General features: G+C 42.0%; 1 protein-coding gene across 3 annotated transcripts in view; it reads left to right on the top strand.

The window, feature by feature from the left end:
* The window catches only part of ash1l (ash1 (absent, small, or homeotic)-like (Drosophila)), a 407,803-nt gene that overhangs the window by 212,976 nt on the left and 168,146 nt on the right, over window positions 1-26,681 (top strand). For 2 of the 3 annotated variants that reach the window (XM_063041849.1, XM_063041848.1), the window contains exon 4: window positions 24,896-25,000. The exons of the other annotated variant lie outside the window; for it this stretch is intronic. In XM_063041849.1, the coding sequence (XP_062897919.1) occupies window positions 24,896-25,000 (105 nt within the window). The remainder of the gene's footprint in view (window positions 1-24,895; window positions 25,001-26,681) is intronic. 3 annotated transcript variants of the gene reach the window in all.

Raw genomic sequence — 26,681 nt, 5'->3', positions numbered from 1 at the left:
TTTGGAAGAAGAAATAAAAGGGTTAACTATTTTCTAAATGGAGGGAAAATTCAAAAATCTGAGGTGCAAAGGGACTTGGGAGTCAAAGGTTAGTTTACAGGTTGAAACTGGTGGAGAAGGCAAATGCAATGTTTGCATTCATTTCAAGAGGACTAGAATGTAAAAGTAAGGATCCAGCGCTTGAATTTCCAGCATCTGCAGAATTCCTGTTGTTTGCGATGTAATATTGAATCTTTATAAAGCGCTGGTGAGGCCTCACTTGGAGTATTGTGAGCAGTTTTGGACCCCTTATCTTGATGGCTCTGGGCCTGTATTCACTAGAATTCAGAAGAATGAGGGGTGACCTCATTGAAACGTCTTGATTAGTGAAAGGCCTTGATAGAGTGGATATGCAAAGGATGTTTCCTATGGTCAGAGAGTCTAAGACTAGAGGACAGAATAATGGGGTCATTTTAGAATGGAGATGAGGAGGAATTTATTTATCTAGAGAGTGATGAATCTGTGGAATATGTTGCCACAGGCAGCTGTGGAGGCCAAGTCTTTATGAATGATATGGTTGATAGGTTCTTGATTGGTCAGGGCATGAAGGGATACAGGGAGAAGGTGGGAGATTAGGGCTGAGAGGAGTAATGGTTCAGCCATTATCAAATGGCGGAGCAGACTCGATGGGTCAAATGGCCTGATTTTGCTCCTTTATCTTATGGTCTTCTGTAAGAAGTTTGTACATTCTCCCTGGGGAATGCGTTGGTTTTCTACAGGTCCTCCGGTTTCTTCCCACAGTCCAAAGACTTACTGGTTAGTAGGTTAATTGGTTATTGTAAATTGTTGTGTGATTAGACTAGAGTTAAATCAGTAGTTGCTGGGTGGTGCAACTTGGAAGGCCGAAAGGGCTTATTCCATGCTGTATTTCTAAATAAATAAATCTAATCGGGGTAAACTGCAGTTTGTTCAGCAATGGTGGCCATATATAACCACACTTGGCACTAAACACATAACAATCAAGAAGTGATACAGCCTTTACATTGGTTCAGTTGATCTAAATCTTCTGAAGTCTTCATTATTTGAGTAGTTGCTAGGCGAGCTGATACTGACAAAAGTTGGCACAACCCATGGTATTCCAACTGCCACTGTCTGGTGGTTACTGAGAGATGACTGTGAGTTTCCTCCATTTTCTGCTTTGTCTGCCTGTTAACTTGGAAGACGGAAGTCAGTTTATTCTGGGAACATCGATTACTGAAAAAGCCTGTCTTTTCATTAGAAATCTGTCTCACTGTTCCTGAACTGACAAGAATATTAACAAAAAAAGTAATCATTTAAGTAATCTGAATATATTGGTTCTAAATTGGTTACTATTGGAGCTATAACTGTAAAACCATGATTATCCTACCAAGGGCAAGATTCCCCTCCTCTTCAACAGCTGTTCATGTCATCTGCAGTTCATTTAAAGCCACACAAATAAACAGGGTTGAAATAGTGTTACTGGACTGAAGGAAGGTTATTGATGTGTAGTTTACAAATTTGAGCAGCATTTACTACCTTTTCTCTGTCACAGAGAAAGTAACCTTCTAAAAATGGGGTTTTAAATCATCCTTTCAGTATCTGTGCTGAAACATTGCACTTGAACTTGGCACAACACTTGATGCATAATGGATAGTTACTGTTTTCATGTATAAGAGATTAATGGCCAAGGCTTAGTTCCGTGATTTTGCTTGCTCTCACCTTCCTGTAATTACAGCCAAAGTCATGGACATTATGAAATCCTCGCAAATTGAGTGCATTTTAACAAATTATTACTTGCCCACAGCAGATCAACACACTTTGTTTGTACAGCTGAATTAAGCCATTGATTTAACCCATTGTATCCCAGAGACACAACAACATTGATTTTTTTTGTCATCTTCATGTGTACGTGTAGGCGCAGGTGCAGTGAAAATCTTGGAGCAGCATGTTATGACCATTATTCACAAAAAAAGAAAATTTAACCTAAACTACATAGTTTTTACGAAAAACAGAATTAGAATAGAAAAAGTAACAAATTCCACTTTAGTGCATAGTGGCCATATTGAGTCTAAACTGTTGTAATTAGGGCTTTGCCAGTTGGTTGAAGAACTGAATGTTAGAAGGGAAGTGGCTGTTCTTGAACCTGGTGGTGTAGGACTTCAAGCTTCTGTATCTCTTGCCAGGTGGGTAAAAATGATGAATAAAAAGATGAACAAAATGCTGGGGGGGCTTAGCCAGCAAAAAGGTCTCAACCTAAACGTTAACTGTCCATTTTCCTCCTGCATTTTGTTTGTCACTCCAGATTTCAGCATCAGCCATCTCTTGTGACCCCCAACAACAGGTGCTATGTCACATCATGAGAAATTTTCATGAACTGCATTTCCATGTCATCACCCTGAACTACGATAAAACACTGATAATCTGGTATCTCACTGTTTGGAAATTCTAATGGTTTGGCATGTGGTTCACTTATCAAGCTCTTATTTTCCATCTTCCAATTATTGAACCTGATGGTCGTAGAGTACTTCTGCATAGAATTAGGTAGTAGATTATCAAAGTTTGCCATGCAGGTCTTTGTTCAGTATCGGCAAGTACCAAGGTGTGACACCAAAGAAGTGGAGCTTATAGCAAACACTCCCAACAGTCGTCTTGGCCATTCCAAAGTTCATCTGAAGGAACTTGCTTTTTATCCAAACCATATTATATGTCATTTGAGTGTTTTCTTTGTGTAATAAAAACTATTCAAATTCAACTTTTAAAAGTCTATCTTTTGTGTTTCTTTTTACTGAGTTGAATATTAACTTGCATTGGTGAAACAGGTGGATCTTTTTGTTCATTGTTGTACATTAACTGTTTCATTAGAAGCCATATTGTAACCCTTCCCTGCCCTGACAAAAGCTGGGGGATTGGTGTTTTCTGCGGTCAGTTTTATGAAGCATTCTTTGGGCCATGGTTCTCATTAAAAGCTGCAGTACTGCTGTTTTCCAAAGTTACAAATTTTATACCCTCATTATGATAAGTCAATTTTTTAAGGAGTTTCAATTTTTTCAAGCAGTTTTGATCAAAATTTTTCTGGCATTATTTATTCAGCTTCTTAGAAGTAGGAACATTTAGTTTCATGTTCGCAGTTTTATGAGGTATTACTGTACAGTGGCTGTTTAGTCACTGTTCAGAAATTCCCCTTCTCCAAACTTCTATGTGTGTAAAATTGTTTTTACTCTAGCATCGGTGAGTTATGGTCACCAGTATTAAACATGCTGGGAACTTCTTTGGTGTTTTTGATTCGGTTAAGTAATCTCAGCCAGTTTGATGAAGAGCTAGTGTGAAAATGTGAAGTTGGAAATGCTGGTGCAGGGGAGAGCCACACAGGCTCTGCTATGCTTGAATTGTGATATACGGGACTGTATATTCCTTTCTGTGAGCTTGTGTGTGAGGCTCTATTAAAACCATGTGTGCCTGTGGTTTAACTGACACAGGAGGTTTCAGGTCCAGAAATTAATGCAGTCTGTCTGTCCTATTTAGCAACATTTGTAGTACCTGCTGGCAAGTACAGAAACTGATGAGACTTTCCTTCCTTTCCCGCTTGATTTATGTTCATTTTCTTCCAGGAGCTGACAGCTGAGCAAGTTGGTTGAAAGTTTGTTTTATTAATCATCTAGTGGCCACTTTATGAGATACTTGCTATACCTAATAAAGTGACCACTCGGTATATGTTCGTGGTCTTCTGTTGCTGTAGCCCATTCACATCAAAGTTAAGATTGTTGTGCATTCAGAGATGTTCTTCTGCATATCACTGTTGTATCGCATGGTTATTTGAGTTATTGTTGCCTTTCTGTCAGCCTGAACCAGTCTAGCCATTTTCCTCTGACCTTTCTCATTAACAAGGTGTTTTTGCCCACAGATTGCCGCTCACTGGATTTTTTTTTGTTTTTCGCACCATTCTCTGTAAATTCTCGAGATTGTTGTATGTGAAAATCCCTGGAGCTCTGCAGTTTCTGAGATACTTAAACCACCCCATTTGGCAGCAATAGTCATTCCACGATTAAAATCACTTGGATCACATTTCTTTCCCATTCTGATGTTTGGTCTGAACAACTGAACATTTTGACCATGTCTGCATGCTTTTATGCATTGAGTTGCTGCCACATGATTGGCTGATTAGGTATTTGCATTAACGAGGAGGTGTACCTAATAAAGTAGCCACTGAGTGATATGAAAAAGATTGACTACTGCATTTTATATGACATGGGGAAAAGGAGGAGCCTGTCTCTTCTTGTTGCACTGTTCAATGGAATGATAGCTAGTGTACACCGTAATTCAATATACTAGTCTTTGCCTCCTATCCCTTAAGGAAATCTATTAATTTCTAATTTTAAAGTCATCAGTTGAAACAGCATAATGGAAGGGGGTGTAGTGTTCCACTTACCTACTAACTTCAATGTTTCCGAATCTCATCCCTGAATGTCTGCCTATAACTTTTGGACTGAGCCTCTTGAACTTCAAAATCAGCAAAACATCCACCTCATCAGTTCCCATCTTGATATCTTCAGAATCAGTCAAAGTTCTCCTTCATCCTCCAAATTCCTGTGGATTAGATTGGTTTATGAGGACACTCAGTCCTCTTTTATTGTCATTTAGTAATGCATGCATTAAGAAATGATACAGTGTTCCTCCAGAATGATATCACAGAAACACAAGACAAACCAAGACTAAAAAAACTGACAAAAACCACATAATTATAACATATAGTTACAACAGTGCAAAGCAATACTGTAATTTGATAAAGAGCAGACCATGGGCACGGTAAAAAAAAAGTCTCAACGTCTCTCGAAAGTTCCATCATCTCACGCAGACAGTAGAAGGAAGAAAAAAAACTCTTCCTGCCATGAACCTCCAGCGCTGCAAACTTGCTGATGCAGCACCCTGGAAGCACCCGACTACAGCCGACTCTGAGTCCGTCCGAAAACTTCGAGCCTCCAACCAGCCCTCCGACACCGAACACCACCTCTGCCGAGCGCTTTGTCCCCGGCACCGGCAATAGGCAAAGCCGAGGATTTGGGGCCTTCCCCTCCGGAGATTCTCAATTGCACAGTTGCAGCAGCAGTGAAGCAGGCATTTCAGAAATTTCTCCAGATGTTCCTCCGTGCTTCTCACGCCTGCCTCCATCAAATCAGGATTGTGCACGGCATCCTACTTACAAATATGATATCATTTCGGAGCGGCCGCGCGAGCTGTGTCGCGCTGCCATCTTCTCCTCCCCTCCCCTCCCCTTTGGAGAATTCCTGTGGATGTTTGTATTATTGTTCCTGCCAAGTGTCACTGTGGTAAATCTGCACTGCCTTATATCCACCACAGGTAAACGTGTGGTCTAAAGGCTTTGCAAAGCTGCAGCATAACCAGAAGCCAAATCAGGTTATTATCACTAACATGACTGGTGGTGGCATCCGTTAGTCTCGCGAGACCAAGGATCTGCATCTTGCTTCAGTCTGTGTTAGAGCAGCATCTGTTGTGGCTGTAGAGACCCACACGGGAGTGACAGTCTGCACTTGAAGGTGCTGTCCTCCGGTGTTATCTTGGTGCTGTTTTTCCGACGAGTGCGCTTTTCTTCAGCAGCAAGCCTCAGCTTCTCTTCTCTTCTTTTTAGACCTGCACAGTTCCAGCCTCCATATGCCATTACTAACATATGCCATTAAATTTGTTATTTTGCAACAACAGCACAATGCAATGCATAAAAAATACTGTTAAGTTTCAATAAGAAATATAAATACGTAATTATCGTCATCACCATCATCATTGTCAGGTGCCGTACCCAGTTTGAGCTTTGACTGCCATGGCCCACGCACTCCTGTTTCGGGTCAAGTGGATTAATTTATTAGTATTCATTTCCAGTTCTCTGGCTGCTGTCTCCATCATCATTTGTCTCTGTCTTCTGCTTGCTTTCTTCCCTTCAATCTTTCCCATAATTACCGTGCATTCTAACTCCTCTTTCCTAATCACATGTCCAATGAAGTTACATTGCCTTTTCATGATCTCATACATTATTTCTCTTTTTGTGTTTGCTCTGTTCATGACATCCTCGTTAGGTATTCGTCCATGATATTTTTTGCATCCTCCTCAAAAACCGCATCTCTGCTGCTTCAATTCGTTTCCTCATGTTACTAGATATTGTCCAACATTATGAGCCATATAATATAACTGGATTAACCTAACATTTCAGTACTCTGAGGTGGGTTGTCATGCCTAGTTTAGTATCGGTCAGTATACTCTTCCTTCTCATAAAGGAGCCTTTTGCCATCCCTATTCTTCTTTTGGTGTCCATGTCGCACCTGCCATCTGATGTCACCCAGCTTCATAAGTAGCAAAAGTTCTGTACTTGTTTTGTGTCTTCCCCGTTTATTCTCAGCCTGCAGATAGGATTCTCCTTTTTGGATATCAACATAGAACATGGAATAGTACAGCACATTATAGGCCCTTCAGCCCACAATGTTGTGCCGACCCTCAAACCCTGCCTCCCACATAACCCCCCACCTTAAATTCCTCCATATACCTGTCCAGTAGTCTCTTAAACTTCACTATTGTATCTGCCTCCACCACTGACTCAGGCAGTGATAAAAAAAACTCTCTGAGTAAAAAACCTTCCTTTAATATCCCCCTTGAACTTCCCACCCCTTACCTTAAAGCCATGTCCTCTTTATTGAGCAGTGGTGCCCTGGGGAAGAGGCGCTGGCTATCCACTCTATCTATTCCTCTTATTATCTTGCACACCTCTATCATGTCTCCTCTCATCCTCCTTCGCTCCAAAGAGTAAAGCCCTAGCTCCCTTAATCTCTGATCATAATGCATACTCTCTAAACCAGGCAGCATCCTGGTAAATGTCCTCTGTACCCTTTCCAATGCTTCCACATCCTTCCTATAGTGAGGCGACCAGAACTGGTCACAGTACTCCAAGTGTGGCCTAACCAGAGTTTTATAGAGCTGCATCATTACATCGCGACTCTTAAACTCTATCCCTTGACTTATGAAAACTAACACCCCATAAGCTTTCTTAACTACCCTATCTACCTGTGAGACAACTTTCAGGGATCTGTGGACATGTACCCCTAGATCCCTCTGCTCCTCCACACTACCAAGTATCCTGCCATTTACTTTGTACTCTGCCTTGGAGTTTGTCCTTCCAAAGTGTACCACCTCACACTTCTCCGAGTTGAACTCCATCTGCCACTTCTCAGCCCACTTCCGTATCCTATCAATGTCTGTCTGCAATCTTCCACAATCCTCTACACTATCTACAACACCACCAACCTTTGTGTCGTCTGCAAACTTGCCAACCCACCCTTCTACCCCCACATCCAGGTCGTTAATAAAAATCACGAAAAGTAGAGGTCCCAGAACAGATCTTTGTGGGACACCACTAGTCACAATCCTCAAATCTGAATGTACTCCCTCCACCACGACCCTCTGCCTTCTGCAGGCAAGCCAATTCTGAATCCACCTGGCCAAACTTCCCTGGATCCCATGCCTTCTGACTTTCTGAATAAGCCTACCATGTGGAACCTTGTCAAATGCCTTACTAAAATCCATATATATCACATCTACTACACTACCCTCATCTATATGCCTGGTCACCTCCTCAAAGAACTCTATCAAGCTTGTTAGACACGTTCTGCCCTTCACAAAGCCATGCTGACTGTCCCTGATCAGACCATGATTCTCTAAATGCCCATAGATCCTATCTCTAAGAATCTTTTCCAACAGCTTTCTCACCACAGACGTAAGGCTCACTGGTCTATAATTACCCGGACTATCCCTACTAACTTTTTTGAACAAGGGGACAACATTCGCCTCCCTCTAATCCTCCGGTACCATTCCCGTGGACAACGAGGACATAAAGATCCTAGCCAGAGGCTCAGCAATCTCTTCCTTCGCCTCATGGAGCAGCCTGGGGAATATTCCGTCAGGCCCCGGGGACTTATCCATCCTAATGTATTTTAACAACTCCAACACCTCCTCTCCCTTAATATCAACATGCTCCAGAACATCAACTTCACTCATATTGTCCTCTCCATCATCAAGTTCCCTCTCATTGGTGAATACCAAAGAGAAGTATTCATTGAGGACCTCGCTCACTTCCACAGCCTCCAGGCACATCTTCCTGCCTTTATCTCTAATCGGTCCTACCTTCACTCCTGTCATCCTTTTTTCTTCACATAACTGAAGAATGCCTTAGGGTTTTCCTTTACCCTACTCGCCAAGGCCTTCTCATGCCCCCTTCTTGCTCTTCTCAGCCCCTTCTTAACCTCCTTTCTTGCTTCCTTATATTCCTCAATAGACCCATCTGATCCTTGCTTCCTAAACCTCATGTATGCTGCCTTCTTCCACCTGCTAGATTTTCCACCTCACTTGTCACCCATGGTTCTTTCACCCTACCATTCTTTATCTTCCTCACCGGGACAAATTTCCAAGGGCAAGAGATCTCTAAACATCGACCACATGTCCATAGTACATTTCCCTGCAAAAAAATCATCCCAATTCACACCCGCAAGTTCTAGCCTTATAGCCTCATAATTTGCCCTTCCCCAGTTAAAAATTTTCCTGTCCTCTCTGATTCTGTCCCTTTCCATGATAATGCTAAAGGCCAGGGAGCGGTGGTCACTGTCCCCCAGATGCTCACCCACTGAGAGATCTGTGACCTGACCCGGTTCATTTATGGCATTCCCCCTAGTCGGCCTGTCCACATACTGTGACAGGAATCCGTCCTGGACACACTTAACAAACTCTGCCCCATCTATACCCTTGGAACTAATCAGGTGCCAATCAATATTAGGGAAGTTAAAGTCACCCATGATAACAACCCTGTTACTTTTGCACCTTTCCAAAATCTGCCTCCCAATCTGCTCCTCTGTATCTCTGCTGCTACCAGGGGGCCTATAGAATACACCCAACAGAGTAACTGCTCCCTTCCCGTTCTGGACTTCCACCCAAACTGACTCAAAAGAGGATCCTGCTACATTACCCTCCCTTTCTGTAGCTGTAATAGTATCCCTGACCAGTAATGCCACCCCTCCTCCCCTTTTTCCGCCCTCTCTATCCCTTCTAAAGCCTGAAATCCAGGAATATTGAGAATCCATTCCTGCCCTGGTGCCGCTGAGTCTCTGTAATGGCCACTACATCGTAATTCCATGTATGTATCCAAGCTGTCAGTTCATCACCTTTGTTCCTGATGCTTCTTGCATTGAGGTACACATACTTCAGCCCTTCTACCTTACTACCTTTACACCGCTTATTCTGCCTCTCTTTCCTCAAAGCCTCTCTATATGTTAGATCTGGCTTTACTGCATGCACTTCTTTCACTGCTCTATTGCTCCGGGTCCCATCCCCCTGTCTTACATACTTACTTACATACATGTCTTACAGACCATACATTCTGTCTTTTTGCAATTGATAGAGAGACCCATTTTTGCACTTTCTTCAACAACTATATCAATTAAGTTTTGTAGTTCTTCCTCTGTACTTGCAGTTAACACAGTGTCATCTGCATATCTGAAATTATGTTTTCACTGCCAACTTTGATTCCCAAGATGTCTGTTATTTTTTGTAATATTGTTTCACTCTACACATTAAATAAATCAGGGGAGAAAACACACCGTTGTCTAACGCCTCGCTTGATTTTCGTAAACTGACTCACTTCTCCATTTATTCTTACAGCAGCATTTTGTTCCCAGTACAGATTTCTGATTAGGCGGAGGTCTTTCGAATCTAGATCTAGTGTTTCCTGTAATATTTCAAATAACTTATTGTGCGTCACTTTATCAGATGCTTTTGTGTAATCGATAAAACAAACAAACAAATCTTTTTGCACTTGAATAGCTCATTCTGATAGTAACCTTAACATCAGTATTGCATTTCTTGTACCTTTGTCTTTCACAAAGCCGTATTGTTCTTTACCTATTTCAGCTTGTATCTTACTTTTAGTTCTTGTCATCAAAATTCTTAGAAGTATCTTGGTGATATGACTCATTAAACTTATTTCCTATGTAATTCACATTCTAATTAGTGTTTTATTTCTATTCTGACATGTTCCAGCACCTATCCAACAAACCGCTAATTCCCATGACGTTAATCTTTAGTCTTTCCATTTCATTTATCACATTGTCCAATCTTCCTGCTTGACATAGCGTTCTTACATTCCAAGTGGCAATAATTTTCTTTTGTGTTACTTGAATTTTATGAGCAGTAGCTTGATGACGGTCGGGGATCCCCTGCTGTCCAGAATCAACCCTACCGAGCGAAGCATCTTCAGAATTGTCTTGAAGATCCTCTTGATGCTGTTGTTGTGTGATACATTTTGTGAGTTTGACCATGGTTTTCTTAGCAAATAGATTCTAGAAAACCTAGTATCTAGCAACGGTGGTTTGCTATTGTCTTCCGTTGGGCAAACTAAAGAAATCACCATTTCTCTTCCCAAATGTTCATCCGCCTGTACTACAGCCATTGGCATTTGAGGTCCTAATTAAGTAGTGCAAAAAGAGAGCAAAATTGTGAGGTAACATATTCTGGGTGGTGAGAGTCCTTAATGATGAATGCCATCTTCTTGAGGCATCATCTTTTGAAGAGGTCTTTGATGTTGGGGAGGCTGAGTTTATAGCTCTTTTCAGCTTTTCTGAATCCTATGCATTGGCGCCTCCATACCAGACAGTGATGCAACCAGTCACAATGCTCTGCACAGTACATCTATAGGAAACATGCTGGAAATTTTGGTGACATATCAAACTTATACTCCTTGTACTTTAGTCCTTGGAGCATGAAGGACATTTTAATTGCTGCTTCCATTATTCCCTCATCTGCTTTTGATGTCTTACTGTGTCGTCACCGATTAACTGCATTTTGAAAACTCGCACTTATTCGTTGTCACACTTTACTTTCCTTATGCACAAGGAGAACAGCTTGGCCCCTCAGAAGAAAATGCCATTTTTATACAGAATTGACAAGCAGTTATGGATATTGAGCATTTGGTAAACTACGTTTAAATTCCTTACTTACAACATCAATCACCATTCACAGTATAGCTGTTAAAAGTCAGTAGAAACCACAGACTAATAACTGATACTAAGTTAGTAAAGTAATTGTCCCTTAGTTGGTCTGTGTGTTTTACATCCTTCCATTTAAATTCTTGAAATGGGTCTGGTATCCTCTTGTGCAAAGGGGAAGCTATACTCTTCAAAGACCATTCTTGCTTGGGCCATCTGCACGCTAAAATTAGAATCAAGTTTAATATCTCTGGCATGTGTCATGAAATTTGTTGATTTGCTGCATCAGTACATTGCAATACATAATAAAATAGCTATAAAATATAATTATATATAAAAAGAAAAATAAATTAAGTAAGTAGTGCAAAAGGAGAGGAATGAAAAATATTGAGGTAGTGTGCATGGTTCATTGTCCATTCAGAAAACTTTTATGGTGGAGGGGAAGAAACTGGTCCTGAAATGTTGAGTGTGTGTCTTCAGGCTCCTGTACCACTTCCTTGATGGTAGCAATGAGAAGAGGGCATGTCCTGGGTGATGGGGGTCCTTAATGATCGATGCTGCATTTTTGAGGCAACACCTGTTGAAGATGACCTGGATTCTGGGGAAGCTAGTGCCCATGATTAATCTAGCTGAGTTAACAATTTTCTGCAGCTTTTTCTGATCCTGTGCAGCGGCCCCTCCATGCCAGGCAATGATGCAACTAGCTAGAATGTTCTCGGTACATCTCGCGAGTGTCTTTGGTGATGTACTAATTCGCCTCAAACCTCTAATTAAATATTACCCCTGTTGTGCCTTCTTTATAATTGCATCAATATGTTGGGCTTAGAATAGATGCTCAAAGATGTTGACACCCAGGAACTGGAAACTGCTCACCCTTTCCACTTCTTATCCCTCGATGAGGACCGGTGTGTGTTCTCTCAACTGCTCCTTGCTGAAGTCCACCATCAGTTCCTTGGTCTTCCTTACACTGAGTGCAAGATTGTTGCTGTGATACCACGCCATCAGCTAATCTATCTCACTCCTGTCTCCTTCCTCATCACCATCTGAAATACTGCAAACTATAGTTGTGTTGTCGGCAAACTTATATATGGTGTTTGACTGTGCCTAGCCACACAGTCATGGGTGTAGAGTAGAGCAGTGGATTAAGCTCATTTTAGATGCACCAGTGTTAATTGTAAGGGAGGAGGAGATGTTATTACTGATCTACAGATACTGTGGTCTCCCGGTGAGGAAGTCAAGGAACTAGTTGCAGAGGAAGGTACAGAGGCCCAGATTTTGGAGTTGATGATTAGAACTGAAGCTATGATTGTGTTGAACGCTGAGCTGTAGTGAACAAACAGCAGCCTGATTTAGGTATTGTTCAGGTGATCCAAGGCTGAGTGGAGATTGCATCCACTGTAGAACCTGTTGTGGCGATAGGCTAATTGCAGGGTGTTCAGGTCCTTAGGCAAGTGCTTTCTCACTCTTACCATCAGGTAGGAGGTATAGAAGCCTGAAGGCATACACTCAGCGATTCCGGAACAGCTTCTTCCCCTTTGCCTTCCAATTCTTAAATGGTCATTGAATCTTTGAACACTACCTCACTTATATAAAATATATAGTATTTCTGCTTTTGCACGTTTTTTAATCTATTCAATATATGTAATTGATTTACTTTATTATTTTTTATTTTTTTATTATTATTCTCTGCTAGATTATGTATTACATTGAACGCTGCTGCTAAGTTAACAAGTTTCATGTCACATGCCGGTGATGATAAACTTGATTCTAGCCACGACCAACCTCTCAAAGCACTTCTTCACAGTAAATGTAAGTGCCACTGGGCGATAGTCATTGAGGCAGCTCACCCTGCTTCTCTTGGACAGTGGTATGACTGTCACCCTTTTAAAGCAGATGAAAATCTCTGACTGCAGCAGTGAGAGATTGAAGATATCTTTGAGTATTCCTGCCAGTTGGTTGGCACAGGTTTGCAGAGCCTCAATAGGTATACCATCCAGGCCTGACGGCTTGCGAGGGTTCACCCACTTGAAAGATGTTCTGACATCACCCTTTGAGACAGAGATCACAGGGTCACCAGATTGTGTAGATGTTTGCACAGGTGGAGGTTTATTTTCCCTTTTAGAACTTGCATAAAAGGTGCTGAGCTCAACTGGGAGTGAAGCATCACAGCCATTCATGATATTATGTTTTGCTTTGTAGGAAGTAACAGCTTGCAAACCCTGCTAGAGCTGACGTATATTTTATTCAATCTCTAACCTTAATCAGAGTTATTTTCTCGCCCTTAAAATAGCTTTCTGTAGGTCATACCTGGACTACTTGTATTGTTTTGGATCACTGGTCTTGAATGCTACAGTCCTAGCCCTCAGTAGACTACAAATCTCCTAGTCCATCAAATGTCCTAGCAATCTTAATCCTTGCCTTACTGCAACTTCCACGGATGTACATGGGTATTTTTGTTTATTTCTTAACCAGGTGAATTGCTACTGACAATACCAGTATTTACTGCCTATTCCTAAATTTGATTGCAAAGGAGTTGGTGAGCTGTTACGTGTAGGAAGGGACAGTGGTTCATTGTCAAGTCAGGAGTAGATGTTGTAAGGTTGGGATGGTCGTATTTGCTGGCTGGAATATTGAAGGCTGCCAGACTTGTGGTAGCAGGAGAGGGTGGTAACACTTGCTATTGTGACATACAATGAAAGTCCTGTCATAAATTCAAGAGATTCTGCAAATGCTGAATTTCTTGAGCAACACACACAAAATGCAGTAGGAACTCAGGAGGTCATGCAGCACTTATGGAGAGGAATAAACAATCAATGTCTCGGACCAAGACACTTCTTCGGGATGGGAGAGGAAGGAAATAGTAGCCAGAATAAGATAATGAGTACAAGCTCGGTGACAGGTGAAACCAGGTGAGGGGGAAGGTGGATGATGGGGCGGGGGGGGGGGCGATGAAGTAAGAAGCTGACATAACAGTCCTGTGTTCAGTTCCAGGACACCAGATTCTGTTCATTCTAAGAGGCAAAGAACCTGGTTCACTCTTTATTTAAGTCTCCTGAGCAGTGTGGTTTGGTAAATACTGAATGTTTATGCTGGTCTTTCATAGCTGCTGTGGTTTAGTTCCTGTTCACCCTTGGGTCTCTGAGTAGATATATCAGAATAGATTCAAGTCTTATAACAAGCTTTTTAGTCACAGATGAGGTTCCAGTTGCACCTAATTGGCTTCAAATAAAAATGAAACCCAAGTGTGAACTGCAGGTTGAAGACGCAATGTCCAGGGGAGATTTGGAGTGGAATTAAATTTTAAAAATTAGTTGTATAAAATGTTGACTTCAAACCAATCTTCACAACAGACAGAAATACAAAGCAGGACATGAAGTACCTGTCAGGCTTATCACCATTCGAATAGGGAGTTGTAATGTCTTGTAACATCCTGGTCATCAAAAGTCACTGGTTTTTGGGAATAAAGTAAGGCTGTTATATAGGTTATCAACACAAGGGATTCTACAGGTGCTGCAAATCCAGAGCAACGCACATACAAAATGCTGGAGGAACAGAGCAAGTGAGGCAACATCTATGGAGGGGAATAAACAGTCAATACTTCGGGCTGAAGTGTTCATCAGGACCGGCAGATGAAGAAACTTGGTCCAAAATGTGGGCTGTTTATTCTCCTCCATAGATGCTGCCCGTCTTGCAGAATTCCTCCGGTATTTTGTGTGTGTAATACAGATTATTGTGTTACTTCTCCACTGGGTTGCCTATACCACTTAAGCTACAAGTTGTGAATTTTTTTGTATTCTTTATTGTTGTTTCAAACTCACCACTTTTTAGAAAGATGTTTCACTGGCCCATGTAGACCTGACCAGTAAGAAATTACCAGCTGTCCTTGTCTTCCTAAGCAGTTTCCTTGGATCCAGGGTGACTTGTTTGCACCTTGGCCAGTGTTGAAGCAGCAGTCAGTATTATGGATGGGCAGCAAGTGCTTGGTGGGACAGGAAAATGGATAGTTTGTGAAGTGTTGCACTCTTGTACTTTTGGCTGGGCTTCATGAGCACTTGGACTTAATGTGTTTTTGAATTCTCTTCCACTTCGAGCACCCATTGGTCAGAAAGACCCAGGTGACAGCAAAGCATTAAGGACACCTTTGAATCATTTCTACCTATGTCTTTTTCAGGAGTCTGGTGTCAGGCATGTGAAAGACATCTCTTGTCCAGTGGAATTGTCTGTGTGTAATTTGGACCTCAATGTTGGCTGACATTTTTTCCCCCAACCCTATCCTTCCATCTTCTCCCCTTAACTTTTAACCCCCTTCTGTATCCAGAACCTAGCCATCTCTGCCTTAAATGCACCCAGTGATTTGGGCTCCACTGACCTCGGTGGTGTTCTACCACCCTCCCACCTGTACCACCCTCTGGCTGAAGAAATCTGGCCTCAAATCTGTTTTAAAGGGACCAAGACTTTGTTACTGATGGAATCTCCTACACATCTGCACTACCCAAGTATTTCAGTGGTCAAAGGTTAGCTTTATTTGTCACATGTATGTCGAAACATACAGAGAAATGCATTAACAACCAACACAATCTAAGGGTGTGCTGGGGCAGACCCACAACTTAACCTTAACCCATATGTACAGAGCAGGGGATTTCCCCTCTGCCCACTCCCCCGCTGTCAACCACTCCTCATATGTTGAGCCATCAAACAGTCCTCATATGTTAGGCTTAATATTGCTAGCTATTTTCCAGAAGCAAGGTTGAACCAACCAGAAGTATCCAGCTGCATTGCACAGATGGTGGGGGGGGGGGGGTGGTTTGAGTGCGAGTCTCCATTGTTGATGTGACCAGAGGATATCGGCTTTCAAAGGTCTTTGACCAGTTGTAGTTGGTATGCATCACCTCCTGCCGACAATAAAGATTCTCGCCAAGACCTTGGAAGAAGCACGTCATTTCCCATACCTAGAGTCACTTCTCAATGAAGTGAGAAATCTTCCACCATTATCAGGGGAGCAATACGGCTTTGCAATAAATGAAATGAAGCAAGTGTGGGCTAGAAAGTACTGAAACCACTCAGCAGGTCAGGCAACAACTTTGGGAGGAGAAAGTACTTCAACGTTTCAGTTCAAACACTCTTCATTAGAACTGGTGAAAGAGAAAATATAACATGATTAAGCGTTAATCCTTATTAACCAGAGAGCCTGGCATTGGCCCAAATTGAAAATCAGGTTTACTATCACTGGCATATGTCATGAAGTATGTTGCTTTGTGGCAGCAATACATTGCAATATGTGTGTGTGTGTATATAATAAATAAAATTTATATGTATGTATATGTGTGGGTGGGTGTGTGTATATGTATGTACACACACACACACACACACACTGTAAGTAGAGATCACTGAGAGCAAAAAAAAAGGAAAAAAAAGTGAGGTAGAGTGCATGGGCTCTTGTCCATTTGGAAATCTGATGGTAGAGGAAAAGAAGCTGTTCCTAAACGTTCAGTGTGGGTCTTCAGACTCTAGTACTTCCACCTTGAGAAGAGGGCTTTGTACATTACCTTGTACATGTATGAAGTACCTGAATTTATTTTATACAGAAGAGATTCTGAAGACGCTGGAACTCTTGAGCAACTCCTGAACAATGCTGGAGGAACTCAAGTCAGGTAGCGTCTATGGAGCAGAATAAACAGTCAACGTTTTGTGCCCAGATTCTTCATCGGAACTGGAAAGGAAGAGGTCAGAAGCCAGAACTCAAGATGGCGCCAGTGATCATTGGTGACGTCCTGTGGGCAGCAGAAGATTGTTCCAAACTTTCTCTTAAATATACTTCCTTTGAATTACTTTCACAGCAATGTTACTTTCCTCCAAGCAATGGACTTTTAAATCAACTCAATAATCTTCCTATCTCAAGATCAGCGGAAGAATTCAAACCAGTCAGGCATAGCACCTTTAAGATGTGGCCGAAAGTGAGGTGGGCCGGGGGGGGCGGAATCCAAGCCAGGCTGAAACGCAGAAGGATGAGGCCTCCTCTACCCAGCATCTTGTTGGCAAATGTGAAGTTATTGGAGAACAAAACTGAGGGCCTGAGGGCAAGGTTGCTGTATTAGAGGCAACTGAGAGTCTGCTCAATTGTATGCTTTATCAAAACGTTGCTTTCTTCAGGCTCACCAGATGGAGCAGTCAAAACAGAAGGATTCTCAATTTACAGAATGGATCGAACTGCTGAACTTGGCAAAGGCAAAAGGAGGAGATGTGCATTTTATGGTTAGATCTCGTTGGTGCTTTGAGGCGGCTGTTCTGTCGAACTCGTGTTCCCCCAACCGTAAACACCTAATGATTAAATGCAGTCTGTTCTATTTACTAAGGGAGTTATCCTCCATAATCCTATCCACAGCCTGCATACCACCAATGGTCAAGCACTTGCAACACTGCATGATGTCGTCTCCAAACAAGAAACAGCCCATCCTGACGTATTTCAAATCAGAGTTGTAGACTTCAGCTAGGCTTGTTTGAAGAAAGCTCTGCCCAGTTACCACCAGAGGTCCAAACACACTAGACCACTGTTATACCAGGATAAGGAATACCTACCATTCCTTGCCCAGACCGCATTTTGGTAAATCAGATCACTTGGCTGTCCTTCCTCTACCTGCGTACAAGCACAGACTAAAATGCAAAGCTCTGGGGATTAAGGCAACAAAGAGGAGGAGCAATTGCGGGATTGCTTCAAGTCAGTGGACTGGGCCGTGTTCAAGCACTTATCTAGAGATCTAAATGAATACACCATGATTGTAATGGACTTCATTAAAACAGCTGTAGAGGAGTGTGTCCCCACTAAATCATTCCAAGGCTTCCCCAATCAGAAGCCCTGGATGAACCATGAGATCCGAAATTTACTGAGGGCCAGATCAGAGGTGTTCAAGTCTGGAAACCAAGAAGGTTATAGAGATGCAAGTATGATCCCTGGAAAGCCATCTCATGCACAAAGTGTAAATTCCGGACTTCAATCAACAAGGGATGCTCGACAGCTGTGACAGGGCTTGAACACTATCGCCTCTTATAAAGTTAAATCAAGCAAAATGGGATACAGTAGGGCTTCTGAAACTTTGACAAATTTCTATAGATGTGTTCTGGAGAGTATACTAACTGGCTGCATCACAGCCTGGTATGGAAACACCAATGCCTTTGAACGGAAAATCCTACAAAAAGTAGCAGATTCAGCCCAGTACATTACAAGTGAAGCCCTCCCACCATTGAGCACATCTACATGAAATGCTGTCTTCCATCATCAGGGATCCCCACCATACAGGTCATGCTCCCTACTTGCAGCTTCCATCAGGTAAAAATTATAAGAGCCTCAGGACTCGCACCATCAGGTTCAAGAACAATTACTATCCCTCAAGCATCAAGCTCTTGAACAAAAGGTGATAACTACACTCAGCTCACTTGCCCCATCTTTGAAATGTTCCCACAGCCAATGAACTCACTTTCAAGGACTCTTCATCTCATGTTCTCTTTATTTATTGCTATTTATTTATATTTGCATTTGTACAGTTTGTTGTCTTCTGTAATCTAGTTAACCTTTCATTGATCCTTTTATAGTTACTATTCTATAGATTTGTTGAGTATGCCCATAGAAAAATGAATCTCAGGGTTGTATATTGTGACATATATGTACTTTGATAATAAAATTCAGTTTGAACTTTGAATAAGATTAGGGGGAAGATGAGTGCATGGGGAAGAGAGATAGGATGAAGTAAGAATCTGAGAGGGAAAAGATGGAAGATGTGAAGAGTTGAAGAAGGAATCTGATGGGAGAGGACAGTGGACTAACCAAGAAAGAGGGGGAGGAGGGGAGCCAAAATGAGGTGATGGGCAAGTGAGGAGAAGAGATGGTAATCAGAATGCAGAGTGATATAAGTTAAGGAGGGGGAAAAGAAATTACTTGAAGTTGAAGGTGGTAGAAGTTACAGAGCCTCACCATGAACCTCCATATTCAGCACATATTTCCCTACCCTACTCTCTGGTTTCCAGAGAGCTCATTCTCTATGTGACTCTCTTGTCCACTCATCCCTCTCCACTGATTTCCCTTCTGGCTCTTATCCTGCAAGCACAACAACTGCTACACCTGCCCCTTCACCTTCTCCCTTACCACCATTCAGGGCCCTAAAAAGACCTTCCAGGTGAGGTGACTCTTCACTTGTGAGTTTCTCAGGGTTCATCCATTTGATCTGGTGCAGCCTCCTCTACATTGGTGAGATGCAACATAGATTGGGGACCACTTTGTCACACATGTTTGCTCTGTCTGCCACAAAAAAAGCAGGTTCTCCCTGTGTTTCCTCCATTTCAATTCAACTCCCCATTTCCATTCTGACACATCTATCCATGGCCTCCTGTATTACCACAATAAGGCCAAACTCAGGCTGGGAGAGTACACCTCATATTCTGTCTGGGTAGCCTCCAACCTGACAGCATGTACATTGATTTCTCTAAATTTCGGTAATTTCTCTCCATCCCTCCTCTCATATTCTGGTTACTCTCTCAACCCTTCTCTTCTCCTCACCTGCCCATTACCTCCTTCTGCTTCCCCTCCACCTTATCCTTTCTTCCTATGGTCCACTGTCCTCCCCAATTAGACTCTTTATTCTTCAGCACTTTACCTCTTCCATCTATCACCTCTCAGCTTCTTACTTCATCTCCTCTTTCCCACCCACCTCCCCCTTACTTGGTCTCACTTATTACCCACTATTTTGTACTCCTTCCCCTCTTCCCACCTTCTTTTTCTGGCTTCTGCTCCCTTGCTTTCCAGTTCTAATAAATTGTCTCGGCCTGAAACGTTGACTGTTCATTCCACTCCATTTGTGCTGCTTGACCTGTTGAGTTCCACCACCATTTCATGTGTATCCCCTGAATTTTATTTGCTGTATTGCAGTTTACTTACAGTACTTTAAATAGCATTTGATTATAAATTTGCTGTTAAAGATTAAGAATCATATACAGCACAGAGTTATTAATTACTAGTCACAAACAAGAGAAAACCTACAGATGCTGGAAATCCGAGCAACACGCACAAAATGCTGGGGGAACTCAGCAGGTCAGGCAGCATTAATGGAAAAGAGTGCAATTGACGTATTGGGCTGAGAGCCTTCTGCAGGACTGGAGGATAAAAGATGAGTAGATTTAAAAGGTGAGGGGGGGAAGGAAGAAACAACAGGTGATGGGTGAAACTGGGAGTGGTGGGTGAAGTAAAGAGCTGGGAGGTTGATTGGTGAAAGAAATACAGGGCTGGAACCATCGCCTCCCTCTGGTGCTGCTCTTCACTTTTCTTTCTTCCATGGTCTTCTGTCCTCTCCTATTAGACTCCCCCTTCTCCAGCCCTGTATAAGGTCCATGACCTTGTTGCTACATTGCCTCACATCTGTGGGCTCTGTGTCCATATCCTGAGTAAATATATGTGAAAAATCCATTTAAGATCTTACCCATTTCTTCCAGCTCCACACATAGATTACCACTCTGATCTTCCAGAGGACCAGTTTTGTCACTTGCTGACCTTTAGCTCTAAATACTTTTGTAGAAGTCCTTAGGATTCTCCTCCACCTTGTCTGCTTGAGCAACCTTGTGTCTTCTTTGAGATCTTCTGATTTCCTTCTCAAGTGTTTTCTTGCATTTTTTATATTCCTCAAGTACCTCATTTATTCCTGCCTGCCTATACCTGCTATGCACCTCCTCCTTTTTCTTAACCAGTGCCTCTATCTCTTGAAAACCAAGTTTCCCTAAACCTGTTATCCTTGTCTTTTATTCTGACAGGAGCATACAAACTATGTACTCCCAAAATTTCACTTTTGAAGTCTTCACACCAAGTACATGTTTGCCAGAAAACAACCTGTCCCAATCCACACTTCCCAGATCATTTCTGATATCATCAATATCAGCCTTTCTCCAATTTAGAATCTCAACCAGCTCAGCAGTCATATCTTTTTGCATATTTACTTTGAAACTCATGGCATTGTGATCACTAGGTGCAAGTGTTCCTCTACACAAACTTCTGTCACCTGCCCAGCCTCATTCCCTAATAGAAGATCTATCGCGCTCTCTCCAGTTGGGACTTATGTGTACCAAAGCTGTTAAGGGGAACAACCACAGGGGTATTCTGCACTGACTGCCTATCCCCTTTCCCCCTCCTGTGTCCTGCACCTTGGGCGTAACTACCTCCCTTAGTGTCCTGTCTGTTAACCCCCCACCCTCCTGAGTGGCTGGAGTTCATTCAGTTCCAGTTCCAGCTCCAACTCCTTAACATGGTCTGTTAGAAGTTGCATTTGTAGTCGTCAGGGGCACTGGTGGTCTCCCTGCATTCCTACGTCCTACAAGAGGAACATTCCAGTATCCTGTCTGGCATCTCCACTGCTCTAAATGTGCAATAAGAAAGAAAGAAAGAATAATAAAAAAAATCTACTTACAGCCTATGCCTCCCTTCACTGAAGCCATGATAGCAAAAGCCTTAACTCCCCTGTTCCAACACCGGCCCACTCACCTAGTGGCAGCTCCAATTCAACCTAGCTTCTTTTTATTGGTCTTTGCCAAGTGCCTAAATATGCGCAATCCAATGTCTCCTTAGGATCTGTGGCACACAAGAAGTGCCGACTGTTCCTGCTCTTTTTTGAAATATCTCTTCCTCTATGCAATCTGGTGTCTCCTTGAGACTATGGCATGCAGTATATAGTCTTGACTGCAGTCCCTTGAGCAAGAAACAGCAAGAATTGGGCATGAATCAGCTTTCGCACTTCTAATTAAATTGTAGGGTGATACATCTTCTTTCACTTTCGACTTGTGACTGTAACAGAAACCACAGAAAAGCAAAATAAGGCAAGGTCAGGGTTGGCTATAACTTCTGCTCCTGATTGCATCTCAAGTCCCAGTTCCAGAGGCCACTTGGTTGACAGATTAATAATTGCTATTGAAGAACGAAAGAGGGTGACAGGTTGAGGCACAGCCTGCAGCTGCTGAATCCAAAGAAACACACAAGATGCTGAAGTGTCTCAGTGGGTCAGATGATATCTGAGTCCAGATCAAGGGCCTCAAACATCGACTGTTAATTTCCCTCCATAGGTGTTCCCCTTCCTGCTGAGCTCCTCATAATGTGTGTGTATATAAAGTTATATATTAGGTATATGATGATAGTGATTCCAGTTAATTGAGACCAGTACAATTAAGTAGCTACCCCGATTAACCAAAGTTTTATGGAGGTAGTTAAAAAGGTATATTAAAGACAAGCTATGTTTAATTGAGTAACAATTATGTATTTAAATGAAATACAGAACAAATTAGAACACAACCAATTATCTCTACAGCATTACAACTGAATTAGTTCTTAATATTTATTAACATAGGAAATCATCTTGTGAACGCTGCTATGTTCTTTCAATTGACTGTAAATGATCAAAATCAGTACAGATACCTGGTGCAGATAATGGAGTACCTTTATGCAATGCTTTTGACAATTGCATCCTCCAAATCTTCATTTTCATTGTAACATTTGAAATGATTGTCAAAATCTTCTAATTCTTCATAGTGCCTAAGTTGTTGAAATAGTGAAATCGTTTCAATTTCACTGTTGGCCATTTCTGACATGTCCAAGCCTGAATGCTTAAACTGGAGTGAGTAAAACGTTTCTGGATTGTTTTACTGCTTACTCCTGCCAACTTTCAGTGACAAAAATCACTGCTATTTGAACAGAAACTCACAGAACTGGTGCTATTTAAAAACATTACTCTAAGCACAGTGTAGTGTCTAATCACAACTGACGTTAGTTGGAAACACTTCTGTCCCAATTAAGAGCCATAGTGTCCCAAATAAATGAAGGGAATCCAGGCTATTTTGTTCTGTAAGAGTTATCCCAAGTAAACAGTTACCCCAATTAACCTTGTTAACTGGAAATCCACTGTGTGTGTGTTTGTCCCATCCTGTAGTGGCGATTAGCCCAATGCTTTACAGCACCAGCTGTAATATTGGGGTTTGATTCCCACCACTCCACTGTCTGTAAGGAGTTTGTACGTTCTCCATGTGACTTCATGAGTTTCTTTTTCTTTGCGGGTGCCTGCGTGTATGCGAGTTTGTGCATGTGTGTGCGTGCGTCCGTGATGATGTCTTTTTCATGGCTTTTACAAGGCGCTGAGAGAGAGACTCTGTGGTGCACCACTCCTCACACAGACATTTTCACAGTATTTTCCCTTTTATTTTATGAGGTCGAGTTGCGATCTCGACACTTAACCCGGCACGGATGGAAAGCGTATTCGGGAGTGGACCCGACTAGCTGGCCCAACTGCATGGGTTCCTCTGGGTGCTCCAGTTTGCTCCTAAGAAGAGATATAGCTAGGGTTAGTAAGCTGCAGTGAAATATTTTGATGTGCCTATGAGAAATTAAGCTATCCTTAATCCAAATGTAAATGAAATAGTTGGAAGTCTTTCAATGATATTTATGAATGAGTAGACAAGCAGAAGCAGCAGATTATGAGTTCTGCCTATAAAAGTGATGAGTTGCCACTTAAATGAGGGTCAGTTATATAGCGAAGTGAGAGTGAAAGCTGTGGTCTGGGATGTGCTTTCCTCTGAAACTCACTTGGAGTCAGGAAATTATTAAGAAATTTTAAGAGTTATTGTAGCAGGAAATATTTAAAACACCTTGCAGGTCTGGCAACATCTGTGAACAGGAAAACAGTTAACATTTCAGTTTGAAAGCACTTCATCAAAGCTGGAAACATTCCTATTTCATTTTTCACTGATGCTGCCTGGCCTGATGAATGTTTCCAGCTTTCTCTGTTTTTAAGATTTTTAGCGTCTGAATTTCTTTTGACTTCCATTTTTTTAAAGATTAGTGCAACCTTTGAAATTTGGCTCATGCAGTCTTTTGAAGTGCAGTAATTCTCATGTAGCAAAATCTATATCCCACAAATAGCAGAGATGATGGGGGAAATGGGGGAAGATACTGATTCCCTGCCCACTTTGTACAAAGGGGCCTTCTCTTTGAACCATCAGACGTATAAGAAGAATGGATGTGGGAGGTATGTTTCCTATAGTGGTAGGGTTAGGACCAGCGAGTACAGCTTCAGATTAGAAGGACACCCTTCAGAACAGAGCTGAGGAGGAACCTCTTTAGCCAAAGGAAGGTGAATCTATGGAATTCATTGGCACAGACAGCATTGGAGCCCATGTCGTTGGGTATATTTAAAGTGGAGATTGATAGATTTGTGATTAGTAAAGGTGTCAAAAGTTTTGGGGCGAAGGAAGGAGAAAGGAGTTGAGATGGATGATAAATCAGCAATGATTGAATGGCAGAGCAGCCTTGATGGACCAAATGTCCTATTTGTGCTCCTATGTCTTATAGTCTTATAAATAGTCATAGTCATAGTCATACTTTATTGATCCCGGGGGAAATTGATTTTCGTTACAAATGCCCTACTCTCTCAATACTGCACTGAATTGTCAGCCTGCAGAGGTGTATGTGGGAGATGGCACAGAACATAAGAGCACAAGGAAATAGGAGTAAGAGAAGGCCGCCATGACCTGGAAGCCTGCCCTGCCATTCAGTATGACCAGGGCAGACCTGTACTGGCCTCAACTCCTCATCATAGAATAGTACAGCACAGTACAGGCCCTTCGGCCCACATTGTTGTGCCCATCCTGAAACCCTGCCTCCCATATAACCCCCCACCTTAAATTCCTCCATATACTCTCATCGCTTTTACTTCTTCAGTCATTTAAATACTATCCAGTCTGCACGTGTTAACTTTGTTTTAAATAGTGGTAAGTTTTTAATCAGTCATATTAGTGCTGGTGTGCTTGGTCTCCTGAATTGTCTTCATTGACTCTGTTTAAAACAATCACAGGTATGCAACCAGCACAGGACAAATATGCGTCACAGAGGCATCAGGACAGTGCTTGTTGCAGTCCCAGCAGGAGGAGGACTCCGTCAGAAAGTGCAACTTTACCCGGTAAATTTTCAAATTCATCTTTTGTTTTCCTTCCTTATTTGAGATGCTCTTAGATAGGCACATGGATGAGAGAAAACTGGAGGGCGATGTGAGGGGAAGAGTTAGATTGATCTTTAGAGTAGGTTAAAGGTAAGTTAAAGTGTACTGTTCTGTACTGCTCTATGTTCTGTGTTCCTTAACCTCTTTAAAAAAATAAAACCTGACTTCCTGTAACAGTAGTTACCATCTGAGGAGAGATTGGGATGATTTAATTGTGTTCATAAAAGTTTAGGCTAACGAAAGGCCATTGCCACATGCAAGGTTCTGCCATGGATTGCTGTGGTAAGAGCAGAGAGACTGTTAGTGGCTTTAGATTTTAGAACAATAGCACATACACTTAGAATAAGGAGTTGGCCATTACAGGATCATGGTTCTGAAGCACTCATACACTCAACAGCCCAACTCATCCATGCTGGTGACGCTGCCCAGTGAACTGATCTCATCTACCTGCATTTGACCCATTGCCCTCTAAACCTTTTTATATCCACATACCTTTTAAACATTACTAATGTGCCTGCCTCGACTGCTATTTCTGGCATTTCATTCAGAAAATGCACCAACCTTTGTGCGATGAAGCTGCCCCTGATCATGCTTTTACATCTCTTGCCTCTGATCTTAAACCAATGCTCTCTTGTTTTTCGCACTTCCTTTCTGGTGGGGGGGTAATCTGTGTTTTCACCGTGCCTTTGACCCCTGTAATCTTATGTACCTCTGTCAGATCATCCCTCAATCTCCTACATTCCAGGGAATGAAGTTCAAGTCTATGCAATCTCTCCTTGTAAGTCAGGCCTCCAAGTCCAGACAACATCCTGGTAAATCTTTTATGCATTCTTTCTTCCTATAATTGGAGTTCTGAAACTGTACAGCATGCTGCAAGTGTTATATAACTGCAACATAACTTTCCAACTCTTAATACTCAGTGCCCCAACAATGAAGGCCAGCTTGCCAGACTCCTTCAGCACCATATTTTCTTGAGTTACCTACCTGGATATTCTCTACATCTAGAGAAGGTTGGGATTCGTCAATAAATTAAAAGCTGAGATCTGTCGACTTCTAGGACATTCAGAAGGAATTTGAGGAATGGTAGAGGAGATGCATCAGCGGTCTCATTGAATGGAGGAGATGGCTTAAATTAAATTACAAAGTTAATGTAAAACTTACACTCCGGAGCCACTTTATTAGGTACACCTGTACATCTCATTAATAGAAATATCTAATTAACAAATCATGTGGCAGCAACTCAGTGCATTAAAGCATTCAGATCTCGTCAAAGAAGTTCAGTTGTTGAGACCAAATATCAGAATGGGAGAAGAATGTGATCTAAGTGACTGGCTGTGGAATGATTGTTGGTGCCAGATGAGGTGGTTTGAGTATTTCAGAAACTGCTAATCTCCTGAGATTTTCATGCACAACAGTCTCTCAAGTTTACAGAGAATAGTGTGAAAAACAAAAACCATCCAGTGAGTGGCAGGTCTGTGGGTGAAAACACCTTGGTAATGAGAGAGTTCAGAGGACAATGGCCAGACTGATTCAGGATGTCAGGTAGGTGACAGTAATCCAGATAACCATGCATTACAACCAGTGCTCCCTTTAAGTTTTTTTTACAGCTGAACAACCATTGAGCAAGAAATTTTGCATTGCC

Source organism: Mobula hypostoma, chromosome 2, assembly GCF_963921235.1.
Source record: "Mobula hypostoma chromosome 2, sMobHyp1.1, whole genome shotgun sequence".
Lineage (NCBI taxonomy): Eukaryota > Metazoa > Chordata > Chondrichthyes > Myliobatiformes > Myliobatidae > Mobula > Mobula hypostoma.
Note: the sequence above shows the minus strand (reverse complement) of the source record. Positions and strands in the feature narration are given on the sequence as shown.